This window comes from Aplidium turbinatum, chromosome 18, assembly GCF_918807975.1.
Source record: "Aplidium turbinatum chromosome 18, kaAplTurb1.1, whole genome shotgun sequence".
Taxonomy (NCBI): domain Eukaryota; kingdom Metazoa; phylum Chordata; class Ascidiacea; order Aplousobranchia; family Polyclinidae; genus Aplidium; species Aplidium turbinatum.
The window spans coordinates 5766265-5785941 of NC_137489.1; the positions used below are offsets into that span (position 1 = coordinate 5766265).

The window sequence follows — 19677 nt, forward strand, 5'->3', positions numbered from 1 at the left end:
TCATATGTCATAAATATTGTTAAGTTCCCTTGTTTTCGTTGGAGAAATAGGCTTAAATATATTGGTAATTTTCCCATATTAAATAATTCGTTGCATTAAATTATTTTGTATTAGGCCTACATTAAGATTATTTGCAGTTTTATATGCGTCCCGGATTAGCATTTCTAAAAAATGGCAAGCCTATGTTATAATGATGTAACCTACTGTCAAGCCTTAAAGCAGCCTACGGCCATGGCCGCTAAGTAGTGCTTGAATGACCGCCGGTGCTACCTCCTCAATCGGCCAAGTTTGGCCGCCAGTCTCTTCTAGCCAATTATTTAATTTCGCAATAGAATGATCGTGGATTAACTGTCGAAAATATCGAGGGTTAAATGACAGAACGAGCCAAGTCACCCAAAAGTAGTTTTGAGAAAATGGCATTTTAAAATTTTAAAATTTAAATTTTAAATTTTTAAATTCTTACGATCAGTGTAGAAATCTGTTCATGCTGTGATGAATGTATACTGATGAGACGCTTCTTTTCTAAAAATTTCTTTGCGTTTCATGGTATAAGCAATGAATGCGAACTCTTCAAATGACTTGGCTCATTCTATCAATTTATTTTTCTTTTTTTTTTGGAACTAAGTGTTATTCAATTTCATACAAAACGACATTGCAATTGAACTTAATACGATTAGAACGAAACAAATTGAATGTGTCACATTTATTTACAAAGACAGTTAATGCCAGGCAGATTGTCAAAATTGTCACCTTCAGTAAAAGTCTAAATTAGTAGAATTGTACTCTCGGTTCTACTGTTTTTCAGCAGGTAAATTCATGTACCAGTGTTGGACTTCAACAGGTATGGCTCCAGTTTCACAAAGATGCACTAAATCTTTCTTCTTGGCTGCTGAGATTGCCATCTGTTTTGTATACAGCTGTTCTAGAGTTGCACGTTTGGCTCTCTGTCCCCGCACCACTTTAGTGATAACTTTATGGTATTTCCCCATTGGGTCATACGAATACAGAAAGGAAAATGGCTGATCTTGGGAAAATCTGAGGCTGTGGATTTTCATCCAGTTGACTTTTTCACCAGCAGTATCTGTGTTTCGGTTAGTCATAACCTGGTTTTTCAGTTTTTCCAAATCATAAAAACTGGAGAAATTCAGCTGGTGGATAAAGTATGGCTTGTGACGACGAGCAAGACGAATAACGTTACACCATTCTCCTAAAGTATATACACTGACATTCTTTTTGGAATGCTCTATGGCTGCATGCATGGAGTCACACTCCATCTGTGTATGGCCTGTTTCGAGGAAATTAAAGGTAATCTCCTCAAGTGGCAATGACTGCACACTGTGCATAAGCAAACTGGCAACATACCGGTTTCTATTCTGTCCACCGCAAGAGTCTGAGTGGAAAGATACTCTTTTTACAGTATCTGGCAGGGAGGAGAGGTAGTGATAGATGCAGCTGCCAATCTCTGAACTCCCTCTTTTTCCATGTAACTCAGTCCACAAATAGCAGTGTCCAACTCCTGAGATAGCTTCATAGATTGTAAAGTTATACACACACAGTTTGCGCTTGTAATACATGGAACTAACATCAGAGCTAGGAAGCTGTAGAACAGATTGCAAGTCAAACGTGGCAGTCACAAAAGAAGGATCTCTGGCAGCTTCTTCTTTATCTTGTCTTTTCCTTGTTTGTGCATCAACCTTTCTTTGTTTGTGCTCGTCATATTTTGTTTGCAGATCCAGCTTTTCATTTTCATTAGCTGTTTCGAAGATGTTACACTGGAGGCACTGATCCTTACGAGGATTGTGAAATCCTATGTTGTACTCAGTGCAGAAGATTTTTCTGTATGCTTGACACTTGACAGGAATAAGTTGCTGTTCTTCACACTTTTGTTTATAGAGCTCATGCATCTTCACAACATTGAGTCCTGGTTCCAAATACTTTCTATTGGTGTCAGCACGGCAATAATGACTCTCCATCAATGGAAAGCTCTCGATGTGATCTTTGATGAACTGATGTCTTTCAACTGATAGTTTGTGTTTTGGCTCATGATGTCCTCGCAGATCTCCAGAAATAAAGGTATTATGCTCAGATTGGCCAGCAAATGCACTAAGAACAGCATTGTTGGATATACACAGTGTGGCCAAAAAGAACTCCTTGCACACCCTTACTTTTTCTCCATCACAAGAAAAAAAGTAAGCATGTGATGCATTCCGTCGTTTCAAGGATCTTGACCTTCTTTGTTTGGGCTCAAAGGTCGTTGCATTTCCCAGTATAAAGTCCTTCTTTCTGTTGTAGTCTTCCAAATCCCAATAGTGTTGACAAAGACTTTCTCGCTGTTGTTCGTTAAATCTTTTACATTCTTTTCTGCACTTATGGCCTACCACAGACTTCGGTGTCCTCTTTGGCACTTCCTTTCCTGCAGTGTTGATGTGTTTTTCACCACTTCTATACATTTTCTTCCGTAAATTGCTTTTCCACAAAGCTGGATTTGACTTGCGCCACCGTGTGCCTCCAGTGCCGGATGTACCAGCTCCGATATCACCTTCATCGGCTCCATCATTCGACTCCGATGAAGATGACATAGTGTCTGCAGGTGGTTGGTAATCAATATCTTCACATGAGTCATCTCCTGCATCTAGATCAAAAGTGCAAAGTCTCTTGCTTTCAGACTCATCATCAGAAGTCTCGTCACTCCTAGTAATGATAAACAAGTCATCAGGTTGTCTGTTGGCTTGGGGCTCATTTTCTGAAGACTCATCGCTGCGTGTAAGTTCATTGATGAGCTTTTCATCCAGTTTCCATTTAATGGTATTCGGTTTGTCATCCATCACCTGAAACAGTAAAATACCAAATAATACACTGTAGTCAAGGGTTTTTAAGTTGGCAAAAGTAAGTAATAGTCAGAGGTGAGCATACGCTTCTGCAAAAATAGCACGTTCTCCCTACTTGTCTTTGAAAAGCGTAAGCCTGTAACCCGTGTTCTTGAGTAAAAGCCCGTTTTGGATTTTGGGCCCGTGGTCTTTACAACAATAACACGTTTTTTGAATGAAAATCTTATACTAATTTTGCATAAATAGCAAAAGTAGGCTACTTGTCTGAAGAAGTGTAGTTTTAAATTTTTGTAGCCTAGGCTACCGGTTCCGGGTATCGATACTAGAACGTTACCAGTATTAAGTAAACCTAGAACTATCAGTAAATGAAGGTTTAATTGTAGAGAATGGTTGCCTATGTAGTTTTTACACTTCACATTGTTTAGTCCCAAAGACAGCATTCAGTGATCTTTGGTCTGCAATAAACACCAATTGACGGTTGGCCTAACGGTATTCAACTATGTAGGCTACAGGCCTATGTTTGACAATCCACCATAATCGGAAAATACAGCATCTCTCAAAAGTATGAACTGCCGAAGTTTATTGAAACTCTGAACTGTTACTGCCAAGGTTCAGTAACCTAGGCCTACTGACACAACAACTAGCATGGTAGCCTAGGCCGTCAGATCATCTGCTAGCCTAGTCAAGCTAAGTATCCATCAGCTACAAGTTACCTGCTTTCACTTATAATATGCCTATTCAAATTGAATATAAAGTTGCCTTATACAATACTTACCTTAACAATGTTTTCCTCAACTCGAAAATTTTCGAACCACAGTCATGGAAATCAAAAAGAGACTGTTCAGTCTTAACTGCTGGAGGGATGAAACGACCAGTGTGACCAAATATTTTTTTGGTAACATTTTTGCACAAAAGTTTAGTCTTGTCAAATAATACTTTTTGTAATTTTACACACTCACTAATAGTAATAGTACAATAAATACATTCTACCAGTTTTCAAATTGTGAGATAGAAGAGTGACCTAATAAAAGAGTGGTCTAATTTTTTTTTAATGCCTTCAAGTTTAAAAGTTATCAAAAACAAACCTAAGAAATTTCATAAAACTAAAATTCGAAAAGAAATGTAGATAATGACTAGCTTATTTTGCATGTATAGATTCAACTTCCAACCTTGTTTGTGTACATAAAGTCAAAAATATATTTTTTTGGAGTCAAACCACTCTTTTTTACTGTGTGACTATATTTTGGACCTGTGACGGCAAGTCGGCAATGATGATGACAGAATGAGCTATGTCACATTAGCTCATTTTGTCAATAGAGATGGTATAGATGCAGAAGCGGCACAATGAGCTATGTAGCAATAGCTCATTGTGTCGCATAGCCCTCTGGACTTAGTTTAAAATGAGCAGTCAGTTCTGAGAAACCTGTTCAGGCTAGAACTTAGCTCTTTCTGTCAGTAAAAATACGGGGCTTGAGAAACACTTTCCAGTATCTAACCACAAAAAATGCAAAAATGGACTTAGCTCGTTCTGTCATTTAGCCCTCGATATGTAGTGTCAAAGAGTGACGCAAAATTAGGTCAGCGCGTCATAATCGCCACTGTTGCATTGTGCGGGAATATTTGTTATTGCTGGAATATATCCATCTGCGATCAGCCGATCACCAGCGCTGTAAGTCTTGTTTGTAATTCCCGATGTATATTTGAACAAAGTCTTAATCCGAAGTGCTAATTTACATCGGCTGGCAATATTGTCGTTTTTATGTCGATTCGATGTTTCGGACATTGCATCGTTGTTAAAAAGGAGAACTAGGTTAGTTGACATCCGAGGGGAAAACATTTTATTATCCTATTTTGCAAAAATTATGCTTCTTTTAGTAATGTCCTTCACATCATTGAAATATTTATTTTATTACCTTGCCGTCATCGTCAACACATGTCGAACGTTGTTTTTCGTTGCTAAAAAGAATTCTAGAGGAGTGGCAAACTTCTTTATAATCCGCCACATTGGAGACACTCGTGCGAGTGTCGTTAGATGGTCCCGCATCAGTACTGGATTACAATCCTGATAAAGCAGTTATTGCGTGGTGCAACGATTCTATTGTAGGACGTCGCCCAGGCCCAGACTTCAACAACGCTAAGTGATGATTTTAGCATTGTTGCAAGTTTAATTCTATTTACTTGTGCTATCGTTATTTTTATTTTGTATTTTGGCCTCCAAGCACGCAGATTTGGCCGCCGAGAAGGAACTCCCGGTAGGCCACGATGGCTGCCGAGAAAACAACGAATTTTAAGGCGAATAGCAGAAATTGTTATATTGCAGAATGTGCAGTAGCTTACATGACTTTAAAAGGGCACCATTGCCCCCCCTGCCCCCCCATCTGCAGAAAAATTGAGGGCAGGGGGGGCATTCGCCCCCCCCTGCCCCCCCGCTTCCGGCGCCTCTGGTGGGCCCCTATGTTTAGTGATCTCTCTTAATAATAGGACAAGAAAGCGTTAGCCGTTGTAACGATATAACGGTTTTATCGGTAGTTAGGTAAATAGCATGTGGTTGAGCGAACAAATCAAGTGAGAAAATTTAATTCAGAAGACAGTTAACAAATGTTATGTAGAGCATATTTAAAGAATAGCCTACCGTACTTGTTTAGAAACACAGTTAAAAGGTTAGCCTACCAGTAAGCTGTTTTTCTAAACTAAGCATTAGGCTAGGTGTAAAGCAAGTATAGGCTATCCTACGGTACGGGTAATGAAGTAAGCTAACTATGAGCATGCTGTGAATATCCAGACCTGATGCTGATAGCGCAATGCAGGTTATCATAACAAGATTTATTAAATCACTATGGGTACCAATTATCACTTTACTATAAACAGATAGTAATTGATTCTTTAGTAATCTATTGATTCTTTAGTAATCGCTCTTTCATCAATTCTAGTTTATAATTTATATTTGATACGTAATTTACTTTACTGCCGGCTTGGTTTAGTTTTCATTCAGCATTTTTTCAATATTTACGCTTATGCTTTTTCAATTTTTTACGCTCATGTTTTGACATTATTGCGTCACTGTAATGTTGTTTAAAACATTACTTGTAGGTTTTAACTGCCCTTTATCAGAACTGACGATGCACTGAATAAGTGCGAAATATATTTTCTGTAACATCTACTGACAACTGATCCCTGTTACCTTAGCAATTGAGGTTTTAGCTTTCTAGATATGGAACAGGGATCGTTTCAGAATAAGACTAAGTCAGAAAGCGAGGCAGACTCCGAGGCAGACTCCGACGCAGCTCAGCATCAGCCAAGAGCAGTTAGCTATAAACAGATAGTATTTATGATAAACAAAAGCCCTTTTATTGTCAGACGTAATAAAGCCTTATTTGTATGCTGTCATTTTTCTTTCTATGACTGATTTCAGCAAGGTGCTGTCAACAAGGCAGTTTTCAAAAAGTAAATGGCCGTCTCTAAAACTTGCGATCGCAACACGTTAGAAAAGCAAAAACTAAAGACAAGAAAAAACAGGATTGACGCAGCGTTAGTCTAAAAAAGATAAGACACTGAGCTGTTTGCATAAAACTACGATAGGCAGTGGCGTAGCCCAGGGGGGGGGTTGGGGATTACAACCCCCCTTTTGGCACGCGTGTGTCGTCACGATATTGAGAATGATGCTTTCAGTCTAAAAAAAAATTGCCTAATTTTATACAAAACTGCATTAAAAGAGCGAGTTTTGCCAATGCCAAACATTCAAACATCTCAGCCAGGAATTAAACAACAAGAAAATATAGAGACTTAGCTTTATTTCCGAAAAATGTCGAAAAAAACATGATCTTATCCTTTTGCTATGCCACCGGACAGCACCATTTTACAGGAATGTTCATACCCACATTTTTGTTGAAAATGCTCTCAGAATGCACCAAATTCAAAGTAATTTTTCAAATTTTTCTGGGGGAGACCCCCAAACCTCCCGCCGCTGGGTCGTCAACCCCCCCCCCTCTTTCAAAATTCCTGGCTACGCTACTGACGGTAGGTACTTCAAAATACGTATCAAGTTAACTTCGAACATTCGAACATGCAAATGTGACGTAGCCTATCGGAGTGGAGTTTCTTTCTAAGTGCAGGTCATAAAAAAAATGTTGACTCATAAAATCATCTCGAGTTTGAAGCATTGTCTATCCTGATTCTTAAACCCATGGGCTTCGTTAGAGGGGGGCCGCGGGGGTGATTACCCCCCCCCCACCAATTAGAGTGGGGAGTAACTAATGCAAAATTACCCCCCCACTAATGTAGAGATAAAAATTTAATTTTTAATAATTTCTCTACTTTCGTGTTTTATTTTCATTTTTTTATTTTGTTGCACAACCTTTTAGTTTTTTGTTTGTAAACTCCGACTCCCAAGACAATGCAAATATGCAATAGAGACCTGCATATTGCATGGGAATTGTATGGGAATTGTAATGGGAATTGTAATGCATGGGAATTGTACAGGAGCTAACTAGTTTGCAAATTCAGTCTGGCAAGTTCAAAATCGCCCTGCAGGAGGAATCCCACCATAGCTTGCACACTTTGTGCCAAACAAGATGGCTGACACGTGTACCGGCCATTTCTTCAGTGTTGTTAAACTACGAAGCTCAGTATTCCACTGTCCCTATACGAAGCCTTGCTAAACACACTTCAAAAGTTTAACAATGCGAAATCATTAGGCCTTTATTCCCAATTGTTGCAAGGCAACACATACTTTGCATTGCAGATTTGCAGCTTTACCAAGTTTTATTCAAACCACTTGAAAAGATAACAGGCCTGTTGCAGATCAAGTCTTATACCATCAGCGACATGATGGAACTGGTTGAAAACTCAAAAGTTAATTACGAGAGTCTTAGAAATGAAGAACAATTTATGCAGTTATACAAGGAATCTCAGCAGCAAGTAGCCTAGATAGCTTAGGCTTAGCTGAAGTCCAGATTTCAAGAAAGCGCTGTAAGCAAAGTGCTTCCCATGACCTCGCTTCTCATTACAGAAGGTAGTTCTACGCATCTATTGACAGCAAGGTGCAAGGCCTCACACGCACCAAAAGAGTAAAGAAGTTTTAGTATCTGGCACAGTCAGTCACAGCGTTGGTTGTTACAGCGTTGGAACGATATGGCTTCGACGTGAAAATTTTAGGCCAAGATTTAAGCCACTTCCATCAGAAATTTGGGCCGATCAAGTAGGTGTGCGATGTTCGAAACAAGTTAATGGAACTTATTATTATCAAAGAGTTTTATGCCAGTGTGGAAAAACTTGTAAAATTGCTATTGGTCAATGGCCCATCTTCTGCAGAAGCTGAAAGATAGTTTAGCTCGCTACGCCACTTAAAAACATGGCTCCGAAGCACAATGACTGCTTCAAGACTCAATTTCATTGCCATGTGCCATGCCCATCAAGTGTGTTTGGATGAAATCTGCAAAGAATTTGTTTTCAACAATGCACAAAGATTTAACGTCTTTGGCGACTTCTGACTGTTCTGCTTAGAATAGAAGCGAGTGCACACAGTGTTTTGTTTGAGTTGAGGTGTTCTTTTATAATATTATTTCTTTGTAGTTTTCGTGAGATTTTGGCACAAGGTAGCCTATTACCTGGGTGTTATGGCATTTTTTGTTCAGTGTATTTCTTACACGGCGCAGATGATAGGCCTTCCTGTAGTATCAATCAAGATGTCTCCTTATTTTCAGTTCTTGTAAAAGTTAAATGCATTTTAGCTTTTATTTTTTCTGAGTTGAATGTAGGCCTAGACCCTAGATACTGAAACGTTTCATTTCACTGTAGATGTTATGGCACAGGTTGTCGTGCTGTATTCATGCTATTGTAAATTAAGTTATAGATTATTATAGCTTTGACCTTAACGGTTTTGACCTTTTAAATCTAACCTTTTAGCGTCTGAATTTCAAAATTTGGAGAACTTGAGCCAAGGAAGAATACAGAGAGGGATTTTGTGTACGTCCCCCTTGCAGCCAAAATTGTCTCAAAACCTCAAAAAAATGTGGCAAATGTTAAAAAGCTTTTGCTCGTGATTTCAGATTCGTTGAAATAATTTTTCGATTTTAAATCGTGCTGAAAGACAAAAATTTGCGCCTTTGGCGCGAAACACGCAGCCTAAGGCGTTGTATAAGAAACTGAAGCTTTCAGTAATGAGAACGGGGTCTGGGAGAGCGACCTTCCAAAAGTATATGTGATGCGATAATCCAATATGCCCCTGTCGATGTCAAAACATCGTTTCCGCCCCTGCTTAAATTACCCCCCCCCCCCCCCACTCTCAGGAAGTGTCCGGAACCCCTGCTAAACCATCCCTGTCCACCATTGCTGGCTGTCAATATCCGACATCTACGATATTTCACGTGAGTTTAATTTTGATAGAAGCCCATTCTACCCAATAAAATTGAAATAATTTTTTCAAGTAAGCGAAAGTAGTAGCCTATAAATTTGACAAACTTCAATAAGTTGAAATAGCAGGCTACATAAATTTACTGTGTTATTTAAATCAATATTGATTTTTTTTTGTGGGAATTGTCATACCAAATTATGACTGCCAATGCAAAACTCTAGGATATGATGTACGGAAAGTTAAATATTGAGCTTTCGGAGCCGTATTTTTGACTTTTTTTTATTTTAAATAGCCGAAAAATGCGAGACAGATTTAATTTTCCTGATTAAATTGCTGCACCTAATTTCTTTTTGTGTTTTTTCTTGTTTCAAAGTGTCGAATTATAAACACTATCGAAGAATAACAACTAGGTTTGCGCTAGCGTAATGGTGTTTTGTCAAAGTAGGCTAATTACGGTACCTCATCCCCATGCAAATAATAATATATACTGAGGTCAGTAGCACTGACAAAGAAATCCTGGACTATAGTAGTAAGTTAATTTTGGATCTGAAATGCTATTATTAACCTCCCGGATCATTTTTAGGGGCTTCGAAGACTTGAAAAAAGCACCGCATATTAGGCCTATTCAGATATACTCTCGCCTACGCAGTATACATTTCTGTACAATCGAACCATTTTGTTTCGGAATGAATTTTCAATGCTTTTTGGAGGAAAAATTTGTCTGGTTTGATGATCTCACTAGTATTTTTATATTTGTACTCATCCTTAAGTGTCTTGCTTTTTAATTTTAGAGATGTCAGCTACTTCCATGAGGCTTGGCAATAACATTGGTACTGGGCCTAAAATATCTTTTCAGCAGACTGGCTGCAGTAAAATTGTTCCAAGTTAAGATAAATTTGACTGCAGTAGGCCTATATGACAATAAAATGATAAAAGTGTTTCTTGTTTTGTTGTGAAAGTGGCGCATATTCAACAACAAAACACATTACCAAAAATTGATAAAAACGAATGTTTACGCAAGATGACACAATATGAATTTTTCTGTTGGCATTTTAGTATTTTACAATGCCAATGAATTACAAAATAACAGCGTAAAAATCAATGTTCGCAATTAAAACACAACAGAAAAGATAGTTCTGTGGTCATTTATATTGTAGTAGGTTATTGATAGAAATGATAGCCCATTGTAAGCTATCCCGAGCAAAATACAAGAGTAGGTTGGCTATCACTTCCAGAAACGTATCAAAGAAAAAACATTTCGGATAATAGGCTACAGAACAAAGAATATAATATCAATCCACCTATTATCTGTCACCGAAATCTGGAAACATGCCAATCCAACAGGAAGAATACGCAATGACCCGAAACGTTTGCCATCAATTCAGACCTAGCAAAAACGCTCCAAAGTAAGTGTATTCTGGTGCCATGTATACGTGCACGTTTTGGGGATTCACAATCAAAGATATTCCATCGCCTTTGTGAAGGTACACAACTCCATTTGAGTGGCAGGCGACGTAAGATCCGTCTGTTGCGTTGGGATTTGCTGAGATCTGGCATTTGGTAAACGCTGCAGCGCCCCAAGTGTTCACACCTATTTCTGCCACCATGTACGGAAGGTTCGAAGAGCGAAAAACAACCTAAAATAAACAATAAAATGTGAAAAAAGCTTTAATGGATTTATTTGGCATTCGACTGGAATATTCATTCGGCAAATAGGCGATGTAGACGTAGGCTACTGTACCTAAGCACAAAATCGTTAGAATATTATAATAACTTTTTTCTACATAAATTGGAATCAAAACAATGAAAACTATTAATAGGCTACTACAAAAAGTGCTCAATGCTAAGCAAAAAAGCAAAGCAGAGCGAATTAAATCAAAATATAGTTATTACTATCTGAATTCTTAACAGCCTGTTTCACCTCAAACGGATCATCAAAAGGGTCTTATTCAAATAGATTCTATTTGAATAAGACCTTCTGATGATCCTCCTTTTAGGTGAAACAGGCTGTTAAGAATTCAGATAGTAATAACTATATTTTGATTTAACTTGGAATCATAATATTGATGCATGCAGTAATCATATTGTCATGCAAACACCTTCATTTTATTGTTCAGTTATATTTTCATACATTTTCTTGAAACATTTTTCATACAAAATCTGATTTCTTAATCATTTCAATTGCAATTGAGAAAAGTAAATTAACTTGAAACGACTCTTACTTGAAGTTTTAGCTATGCTATATAGTTTTCGTTTTAACCCTACAAGTAGCGAACCTGGCTGTAGACAAAATAGAGACCATTTACAGGAGCAGTGACATATCCATCTGACAATAAAGACTTTGTGTCGAATCCAATGTACTCAGGGTCTGGCGAGAGCCACTCATTCAATTTTCTTCCTGTAAATATTTTTAAAATTAAGCCTAGGCCTATGTAAAATGTAAGTAATAACAGATTTTAGGCGACAGACACTTATTTCTGCAAAAAGATTTATGCCAACCCTGTTGGCGTGATTCACTGATTGTGAAAATTTGTATCTTCTAATTGGAAAGCTTCTTGAAAGTTTAATCATGCCACATAATGACTTAGTCTATTTACGCTACAAAAATAATAAGCTCCGGGTATGAGCTTTAAACCATCGAGATTGGTAGTGTAAAAGTTTTGCTTGTTGTTGAAGTTTTGTCAGTAAACTATTTCATCCAGTGAGCTCAGTAACTCCTGAATACAAAATTGCCTAAACTAGCACCGCCCAAGCACACCGCGAGACTTGGACCGCCAATAGCTTACTTGACAATGTAGTAGCCTATATTCTTTTTGAACGATAAAATTGGATCAACTTTTTAATAGGATTACAGATGCTGTTTTTACAGAAAAAACGTAGATTAAAGAAACGAGTTTCTATAGCCTACTTTGTCACTTACCAGGAACATTGATTCGATTTTCAAAAATATCTGTGGTTCGTTTGGCCTTAACGTGAATGGCAACAGCCTGATATAGAAAAAAAGAATAAAAATTGAATGATATTCCTATGAGTTTGACATATTGTCATAATATACGATTACGATAAGATAAATTACAACTCATATCCGTATAATATTTTATAATACATTTGTAACTTATTCGTGAATATTATGGCAGCATGAAACAAAATTTATAAACTGATGCCTGGCCGGCGGGTGAAATCCGGCCCACGAAGAGTTTCAACCTGGCCCACGATATTTCCTCTGAATGCTAAGTATTTTAATAACTTCTTGCAAATCAATAAGTATTTTAAAATATTCATGGAAATAAATCAACGCCAGAAATCTAATGTATTAGTAGCGACTATAAACAGTACAGCAGTGATTGTAAGTATGGTAAGTAACCGTAAACTGTCTTCTTTTCAAGCACATAGATATGAAAGCAGTTTTTCCCAACGTGAAACATTGTAAGCCCACGAGCAGACAGACTATGCTATTACAAAGAAAACTCTTCACAAATCTTTATGATAAATTTACCTTGTTCTTTCTAAGCAGCTGTTTCACTCCTGCACATAAATATAAAATAGCTTACTAAACTATTATTTTCAAAGCTGGCGTATTCCACAGACTGCCTACCACTTACACATTACGACAGCAAATCCTATTTAATTCAGAAAAATAAGTTAAAAATCCTCAAAGAAATAAGCTTAATAAGCTTGAGCAAAACATGGAGGACACAGTGCTTTTAAACAAAAAAGCTGCCACTCAGAAAGTGTGAATTAATCTAGCTGTATTTTGTTGATTTTGATTTAGTTTTAGCTTAATATTGCTATTCAAATCAAAATGTAACAGAAGTTTATTTACTGTTCATATTTGAATTAATTACAAGCGTGATATTATTTAATGCTGAAGTAATCAATTAATCAAACTTAATTTTCAATTTTTAATTGCTAGAAACGACCAACACTCGGCTACTTACTGTTTTTTCTTCTTCCCTTTCCACCGCGTTTTTTATTTCGGCCTGATGGTTTTGGCTTGGAAGGTTCACCTACAATTCAAACGCTCAGACACAAAAAGGTCACGAAACTTCTTTGGCAAACAAGAAACTGCCAATCCTTCTTTTCGTAAAAAAGGGTTTTTTTTTTCATAGTGAAATGAAAGCGATCTCAAAGAAGTGAAACTCAACTGTAGCGAGAAAACGTACAACAGCAAGACGGGAATCGTTCCAGCTGACAAAGCGATAAAACTTCACCGTTAAAAGACATAAATAGAAATACACGGCTGAGCTAAAAATAACTTAAATAACTTTACAGTTTAAGGCAGGTGACTTGGAGAATCCTGTCACCATTTCGCAGCCCAGTTGCCGCGGACCACCGTTATGAGCATTTCATTTCCAATCAACAAAATCGGACGTGTGCAGACGTTGAATCAATGCAAAAATGACGGAATGTTCTGTCTGGATTGTTCCGTTTTAATACGTGAAAACAAAATATAAACACTCAAACCAAATGCTTACCAGCACTTCTCTTGAAAAGAGAATGGTTCCGACTTTCCGGAGATAAATTCGAATTTTCATTGTAGTTGATTATGATGTCATCACTATTGTATTCGTATGCATCGTCAGACAGGTTGTAAGACTGTAGTGTAGGACAAACAGAATTGTTTTGTAGTTGTACTTTTGTTAGATTTTAGTTAAAGGTCTGTTTGAGCGAAATGCGTGATGTTCTAATTGTAAGATGAAATACCAAAAACACCAAAATACACTCATGTCCAACATGCATGCATCAATTTTGGTAGTGTTACAAGTATTAAACCATAGAAATTACTAGAATTATGGTCTATTTGTCACAGGTTAAAGTAATGAAAAAAGTTATACTAAAGTTTGTAATGGGCCTGATTTTGTCACTTTCTATTGGGAATATCATAGGACATAGGCTGTTAATCTATTACACAACGTAATCTTTACAAAAAATGTTAATTTTTTTTGTAAATACCATTATTTAACTTTTGTTTCTAAAAATTACCTTGTCGTCTATGCTGTCGTCGTCAATAGTTTCATCATTTTCCATTGTTGATTTGCAAGAGCATTCACGCAACGTAACCGCCGTGACGTCATGACGCAAACGAACAAGTTCAAAACTGACGTACGCATTCCAACAAAGCAAAAGCATCAACGCAACAATGCCGACAGACAAGATTAACCGGTATCCTTTTCTGCTCAATGGATTGTCATTTCCCTTGCAGTTACCTACCGGTATTTTTTGAAATGCGGTTGGTTTATCCATCCATGGCTTATCACAGTCATAATTGAATTGCTTCTTCAATAACGCTCCTTTCATGTTTCAAACAATTGCTAACTTGTCCCAATAGAAACTTTTACACTTCTCAAAAGACTTATTCTGCTGATATGTCTTCAATGGTTTGTTGAGATGTGGAATATGAAAAATTACTGCACTGTTCCACATTATAAAGAGTCAAGAAAAAAGTCCAAATAAACTAAAGGAAACCAAAGGTATCGATTCGAATGCAAATCAGATTGAAGTTTCGAGAAAGTAGGGACTTTGGTTTCATGAAAAAACTGAACTACAAGAGTTTCGGATCTGCAAAAGCTTAAAAGGATAGCTCAAACTAATGACAATTTCGTTTAAAGCTGTGGATTGCCAGTGTGCAGTTTTCGGGGCTTTGCATGAATAAATTTTGCTTAAACAAGCAAAAAAGTACAGCAAGACGACACGCTGCTATTGTGTTCCCACAGCTGAGAGTATCCGCAAACAATTCACGTCCCAACTAGAACAAACAAAATTGGGGTTTTCTATCTTGAACAAAGACAAATTTCATTCAGCACAATAAACGTTATTATATGTTTGTTTTCGTACACGTACTTTAGGTAAATCAGTTGGCTACCGGGAGTTTTTGTTTCGTAATGGATCAGAAAAGATTTTCACATATTGCTACCATAGCGACTTGCTCTCCAAAGTTTATAATCTGCAAAATCTATGTCATATTTTTAATAGTCCAAACTTTCACTCATGAACGAAAGCAAAAGCATTTGTGTCTAATCTACAAAGCTAACGAAAACTTCATTTTCGCTTTTATGTAAATTGATAAGATTTAACGTACCATTCCCGTTTACAACACCGAAACAAAAATTCAGATTCCTTGCCATAAAAAGTATTCTATTCAAACGCCGATAGGGTATAAAGAAAATTAAAAGGAGTTTTTAAACAAAAGATGCTGTTTTGAAAACGTGAACTGAAACCTTTCCTAGTAAAACATAAAAATGTCCTTTATTGGGCTAAATAACGTCTTGTTTTTGAGGTGTTTTTTGCGACTGGTCTGTAAATACTGCATTGGTTGCATTTGCAGCCTCTTAAATGTTTTTGTAAAAACAAGCAGTAATATGGTAGGCTATTATTTTCTAAATTGATTAAATTGACTTATTCTTACTTTTTTTTTTCTTCACTAACTTATTCAAAAATTTGTTGTTTTTATTGAAACCATAACCTGCATTGAATGAAGCCTAGGTTTGTAAAAGGTTTTAAACTGAGCGTTTGCTCTCAGCAATGGTGTTTCTCCAACAAGGCGGGCATTAGAGCTAGTGTGAAAGAAAGTGTTCAATACAGTTTTTGCTGGTGCGACGCGTGAGGCCTTCATCTATCCTTGCTGTCTCACACGAAATATGCTGCAATTCTACAAGTAGGTAAGCAGCAGAGTTATGGCACAACTTACGCTGCTTGAAATCTAGTAAACATTGTATTGAGTGAAATAAATATTGTTTAGTGAGTGACTCACAGTCAATTCAACGCTTGGTTCGAGCTCTATGAAGCATGACAATCACTACTGTCTTTAAAATACAGAACATGCTTCAAAGTGACGTTTAATAAACAGGGAGCGTAATACGTCATTGTGTCATGGGTACGATGACAGTGCGGTAAACGACGCATTTGATCGTGCGAGTCCAGTGAAACTGCAGCAGACTATGTTGTTGAGCTATCTATAGCAGTGATTTCCAACCTTTTCACATAGGGGACCGGTGTAACGGTCCAGGAGTTACTGCGGTCCACAAGTTACGGTGCTGCTGCAGTGTAGCAGTCTAAAAGTTACATCAGACCACAAATGACCAGAGCTGCTCGGCGCTTCAGAAAGCGATACAAAAACAAAAATGTTACAACTACGTTTAATTGAGTGGTTGCTCTCAAACTAATGCATACCTTTTCATTCATGATTAATCAATGCTTAAAGTGCCTCTGACAGGTAAATAAATTCGCTAAATTTACCTAAGATACCAAAAAGATGACACTAACAAACTTCTCTGACCAGCAAATCGTAAAAAATACCAACAGGCTACTAAGTTACACGCTTGCAAACTTTCGCTGACTTTCGGCGAATCTGGCACTCATTCAATTGCGAAAATAAAAACGGCAACACCGCTGTGACGTCACCATAAGCGGGAAGGATATATTCTTTCAATGTGGTGACTTGGTAAGGTATAGTACGACTACTGCAAAACGTGAATGTGTGGGGCTCTGTTGGTCTAAAGCAGGGGTCACCAAACTACGGCCCGCAGGCCAGAACCGGCCCGCGAACTGATCTCATCCGGCCCGCCACGTGCTGCGGAAATTACAGCTGCACTACAATTCTGTACATGTGCTTCCCTAGGCATTAGCAACCGTCTTTGGCTTTGCCTTTTTGTGTAATAGAGACTTCTTTGTTAAAATTGTTCGTTCTTATAGTTCGTTGTTGTATGTTGAATTTGTACATTTTTCCACCAGGCAGCCTACATGTTGGTGTTCTGTTTTTATCATTAGGCCACCACAAATGGGGACAGCCTAGGCCAAATTTGTAAAGATGTAATGTTTTTTTTCAAGAGCACGATGGCCTGTAGTGTATCACAGTAGGGGATAACTTTTCCAGCAACCTTTCGATTTTCATCACAACTTTGCTCTTCCACCGCTGACTTTGTTATTATTTTATTGTGCTCAGTTCAAGTCAATGGAGATTCTAAATAGTTGTATATCTTTTCGCAATTTGCATCCGGCCCGCAGCTGTTAATCTCGCAACAATCCGGCCCTCAAAGAAAAAAGTTTGCTGACCCCTGGTCTAAAGCATGTGCAAAATAAGAATTACCGAAAAGAAAAAGTGAACTTATTATTAAGCTACTATCAGGTTTAGATCAAATAGGTTGAGTTTATTTTTATCAAACAGCATCTCAATTCAATTGAAATTGCAGTTTCGTAGGGCTACAATTTTGATAATTTTTTATTTGTCCTAATCTGGCTATAGCCATTTGCAGTGTAACAACAGTATCTCACAAACAGTATCCTTAATTTATGGTTGAGACAATGCCTACAAACTGCTGTTTATGTGACAGTGTCAGTGACAAAGACCGTGTCAGTCAGTGACAAAGAATCTTTTTACGCTTTCCCACAAAACAAGGTGCTGAGAAGAAAGTGATCAAAGTTTTCTTCAAGTGTTCGAAAGTGGGATGGGCTTTACAAAACTAGTCGTTATGCTCTCTTCACATCACTGAAGATGATTTTGTTATGGTGGTGCGTTTGCCACACTCGCAGTCTAGGTGGTGCGTTTGCCACAAGTGCGAGTCTATGCCCCAGCCCAATGAATGTGTAATTGTGTATGTTGCCATGAAGTGCCACAGATGAAAGAACTTTTGAAGAAAGACGCATCTAGTTAGTTGCGTTACAAATTTGACCGATTTTGAGGCACACTTACATCATCCAGTTCTGAGAACTGTTTTTATGAGGAGCAGGAATTAAGAACTGGAGAAAAACCAATAAACCGAAAGCAGAAAACGGAGACCTATCAAACGAGTAAGGATGCTACATTAGGCTAAAAATACCCAAAACGCTAAAGAATGCACACTAAAAGAAGTGATTTTATTTCCTTGCAGGCAGTATCGGTTAGTTGCCTAGAGGCATGCGTTGGAGTGGATACTACAAGCAGTGCCGGTCTTGGGGTATTTCGGGCCCTGTGCGGAATATGCTTTTGCGGGCCCAATGACAATGATCCAATTCAATAGCTAGCTAGGTATTTTGAAAGGGGAGGGGTGGTTTGACGGTCGGCGGGCGTTGCCTGATGGTGTGTTCGCCAAAGGCGACACCCAGCGGCGGGGGGTCTGGGGGAACTCCCTCCCAGAAAATTTTGAACAATTACTTTGAATTTGGGGCATTCTGAGAGCATGTTCAACAAAAATTTGGGTATGAATATTACTGTAAAATGGTGCTGTCCGCTGTCAACAAAATCGAATTTCAACCTATTTCGTCCCCTGAAAAGATCAAGAGTAATTTTGAATTGTTTGCGGCAACTCCGATCAGCGACTTCGGCTCTGTTGTTTTTTTTTTCTCTCGATCTTTTCAGGGTACGAAATGTTCAAGGTACGAAATAGGTTGTGTCTCTATGTTTTCTTGTTGCTAATTCTTTTGTTGAAATTTTCCCCTAAAAATGACAAAAATTACTACATTTTCTGAGTAATTGCGCCCCCCCCCCTAATTTGCAGGCCCTGTGCGATCGCACGGTTTGCACACCCCAAAGACCGGCACTGCAACAAGGTGATGCTCTCGGAAGCAACAATCGGATTGTGCTGCCGTCATGCATTGTTTGGCGAATCTGAAACAATTTTCCAATTCCACATGGCCGTTACACCGGATTTCAATGGCCAACTGAAGGCACATTTTGAGAGAGAGAGAGAACTTTTATGTATTTATGAATAGTGAATATGAATGATGATTCGTGCGATTTCTTCATTTTTCACTTCAAGTATATTTTAGGTTTTGTAGGAACGTATCCAGTACAGTTTTATTAAACTGCAAAAACAATAAATCTTTGAAAAAAGCAACCACTTGTAGGCCTACCAACTCCGACTAAACTATGATCCACCAACCAATCAGATCTATAGAAAACATTTGGTTCATCCGTCGCTAACGACGCCCACTTAGGATGTCGTAACACCACCAAAGTCGTCCCAGACCCAGAGCAGTGAAATATGCAGTTTCGCCTGTGGTGGCGCTGCGGAGCAGTCGTTTGATATAAATTACGCCCTAACCAGTCGAGCTTCGAGGTTAAGATTAAAAAGTTTGCTAAGCATAATTTTGCGCTAGGAAATGCTTAAAAAAGTTACTATACTTGGATCCAACCTGTCAGGGGCACTTTAAAATTGTTTTTTTTTAGCAATACGAATTTCAATTATTTTCATAAAAAAAATATGAATATTTGACAACCTTGGTAACTTTTGGACTGCGGTCACTCCTGGACCGTTACACCGGTAAAAACTTTAAAAAATGGATTGACAAAACCTGGTAGTTTCGCTGTAAGGGCTTTTGACGCAAGGCCGGTCTCTGAGATTAACAAAGTGAAGTTTCTGATAGTTGTTGAAGTGTTGTTGCCGGGGAATTCTTCCATCCATTATAGGTGCCGCTGAATGGAAGAGAGCAGTCCTTAAAATGCGTTGCTCAAGCCCACACTCTGAGAATCGAACCAGCGCCGCCTAATCTTGAAACTTCTTTGTTCACGAAGTCAGGCGC

General features: G+C 38.1%; 1 protein-coding gene across 1 annotated transcript; it reads right to left on the reverse strand.

Annotated features, from left to right (window-relative positions):
• Positions 1–10113: 10113 nt before the first annotated feature.
• On the reverse strand, positions 10114–14715 carry LOC145787783 (uncharacterized). The gene is made up of 7 exons (XM_082599609.1): positions 14164–14715; positions 13656–13776; positions 13119–13187; positions 12677–12705; positions 12101–12167; positions 11457–11578; positions 10114–10817 (listed from the first exon to the last, which is right to left on the reverse strand). The coding sequence occupies exons 1-7, from the start codon at positions 14476–14478 to the stop codon at positions 10557–10559; spliced, it is 984 nt and encodes a 327-aa protein (XP_082455735.1). The 5' UTR covers positions 14479–14715; the 3' UTR covers positions 10114–10556.
• Positions 14716–19677: the final 4962 nt, after the last annotated feature.